At 57.6% G+C, this 2,330-nt stretch overlaps 1 protein-coding gene across 1 annotated transcript in view; it reads right to left on the bottom strand.

The window, feature by feature from the left end:
• Positions 1-2,330, bottom strand: part of BRF2 (BRF2, RNA polymerase III transcription initiation factor 50 kDa subunit) — a 6,619-nt gene that overhangs the window by 826 nt on the left and 3,463 nt on the right. The window contains exons 3-5 of the mRNA XM_009318625.1: positions 1,738-1,933; positions 1,063-1,384; positions 11-161 (exon numbers count right to left, since the gene is read on the bottom strand). Coding sequence (XP_009316900.1) covers positions 11-161; positions 1,063-1,384; positions 1,738-1,933 — 669 coding nt within the window. The remainder of the gene's footprint in view (positions 1-10; positions 162-1,062; positions 1,385-1,737; positions 1,934-2,330) is intronic.

Here is a 2,330-nt window from a genome sequence, read left to right as displayed (position 1 = left end):
ACAGGAAGGCCGCGGCCGTGACGATGGGAACGGGGTGACGGCCGGTGACCAGCCACGTCTCGCTGGCCAGCTCCACGATCTGCATTGTTCGGGCGACCATCTTCTCCTTGTCCTCCACAAACGGGGCAGGGACGTTGGCTGCGTGCTGGAACAGCCGAAAGCTGCAAGAGCAAAGAGCCCATCGTTAGCACCAGGACACAGGGAAGCCTCACCACGCAGCGCCTCAGTAATCCAGCTGGCTGCAGTAAGGTCCTTCAGGACAAACAGGAAATTTTTTACACTGAGGGTGGTGAAGCACTGGCACAGGTTTCGCCCAGAGAGGTGGTGGATGCCCCGTCCCTGGAAACATTCCAGGTCAGGTTGGACGGGGCTCTGAGCAACCTGATCTAGTTGAAGATGTCCCTGCCCAGGGCAGGGGGGTTGGGCTAGATGGCCTTTAGAGGTCCCTTCCAACCCAAACTACTCTATGAACACACCCTGCTCCTGCGATGGGCTTCTGCTCATGTTACCTAGCCAAGTGCTGCACTGCCCACTCTCCAAACTGAGGAGAAAGGGGCAGGAAGAGAAGAATCACAGCCCAGGCTGTGATAAGGGAGGCAAAAAAGCCATCACAGTCTGTAAAAACCCCAGCACATACGTGGGCCATCGCCCCCGGCCCATCAGCAAACACCAGTCCTGCTCCTTCGGCTGCTCACGTCCACCTCGGGGCTACTCTGTTGTACTACGATCGCTGGATGGAGCGAGAACTCGATGAAGTTTGTCATTCAAGGGACAACAGAGTGCGCTCCCAGATCACAAATTTCGGATGCTGCCACCCAACCTAGCGGGCTCTCGGTAAATGTGCCCCCCCTTAGCACGCAGGGCTGCACTGTCCGAGGGAATACTCTTCCAGTTGATCTGGTTTTGCCTTAGAGCACTCGGCAACAACTTGCCCGTGCAACAGCACAGGTCACGCTGTGTGTGCTTGTGGACTTCTGCCCTGGCCACGGCTGCGTTTCAGAAGCTTTTCCACCCACAGTGTCAAACGTGGGACTCTGAAATGGCTGAAAGGGGCCCCGTTACCTGTTCAGGTGCGTCTTCACCAGATCCCCCAGGCTCAGGGCCGGCACAGAGAGCCCGAGCTCCTTCTGAAGGCTCAGGTAGACGCTGGCAAACAGCTCCTGCTTCACGTAAAGGAGGGAGCAGATCGTCCCCATCGTCAGGGGCCAGTTGTGCTGTCGACAAGTGACGAAGATGCAGCAGCCCCCCAGGAGCTCCTTCTTCTCCAGACTGACCAGGTGGAAGGAGGGGTGCTGCAGAGCTCTCTGGAAGTACGACACTGCCGTTTCCTCGAACACCATCGGGAGCTGGAGGACTTTACATAGGTCCTGGACCCGCCTGATCCCTGTGAGAAGACACCACCCTTAAAGATCAGCTCAAGCAGCTTCCGATACACCCCTCTCCTCAATATTACACTGCAGCCAGCAACCACCCAGCCCCAGGCAAAGGCACGAGAGCAGCCCAGTTCCTGCAGCCCTGCAGACAGCGTGAAAAGATCCCCCAAGCCCCTTAGTGCAGGTGAGGCAGTTTCCCCAAGGCATGCACAGGCTGAACGCAGAACTAACTGCCTTCTTCATGCTTTACTGCCAGCTCCGAAGGCTTTTACCATTTCAGAGAGCATTAAAAACATGTTAAACAAACCGGAGTAGCAGCAGGGGAGAACTGGGGTGTGAAGGAAACTGAACGGCACGCTCTTACCTCGCTGCAGGCAGCGGCTCAGCTGCTCCTTCTGGCCAGTGCTCTGGGAATACGCCACCTCTGAAAAACAGCCAGTGTTAGGCCAGGTAGTCTCGCAGTGACTCTGGGGGACAGCGTCGCTTAGATTTTGGGCAACCAGATGCCCATGGTACTGGATTTCAATTGTCAGAACTGACAGGTCTTTGGGGCCGCTAAACTAGAGCTGGCAGCACAGGTTAAGTAATAGCGAGGAGCAGGGCCCCTTCAAGCCATCGCTTCTCTACACACAGAGCCAGCAAACAGCCTCGGGGCTACCCCACTACGCTTACAAGAGATTTAAATGCCAAAGAGCAGCTCACCACCGGTCCCAAGCCTAAAACCTGGCAGAGGAGCGCTGTCGGTCTGGCCCTGTAATGGAAGAACCATGCCCAGGGAGAGAGGGGGAGCGCGGCTGGCCTAATCCCGGCAGCGCCCGGCACTGCCCTCCACACAGAGGCCTCTCGACACCAGGCCCGTGGAAGGACCACGGCCCCCCGGGCCGACTACAGTGGCTGCCTGGGGAGCGCTTCCTTCCTCAGGCCGACTCAGAACGCTCCGTGCACGCTTTTCACAGG

This window comes from Pygoscelis adeliae, unplaced genomic scaffold (assembly GCF_000699105.1).
Source record: "Pygoscelis adeliae isolate BGI_AS28 unplaced genomic scaffold, ASM69910v1 Scaffold52, whole genome shotgun sequence".
In the NCBI taxonomy this organism is placed as follows: Eukaryota; Metazoa; Chordata; class Aves; order Sphenisciformes; family Spheniscidae; genus Pygoscelis; species Pygoscelis adeliae.
The sequence above is the reverse complement of the archived record's forward strand: the minus strand, read 5'-3'. Positions and strand labels throughout refer to the sequence as shown.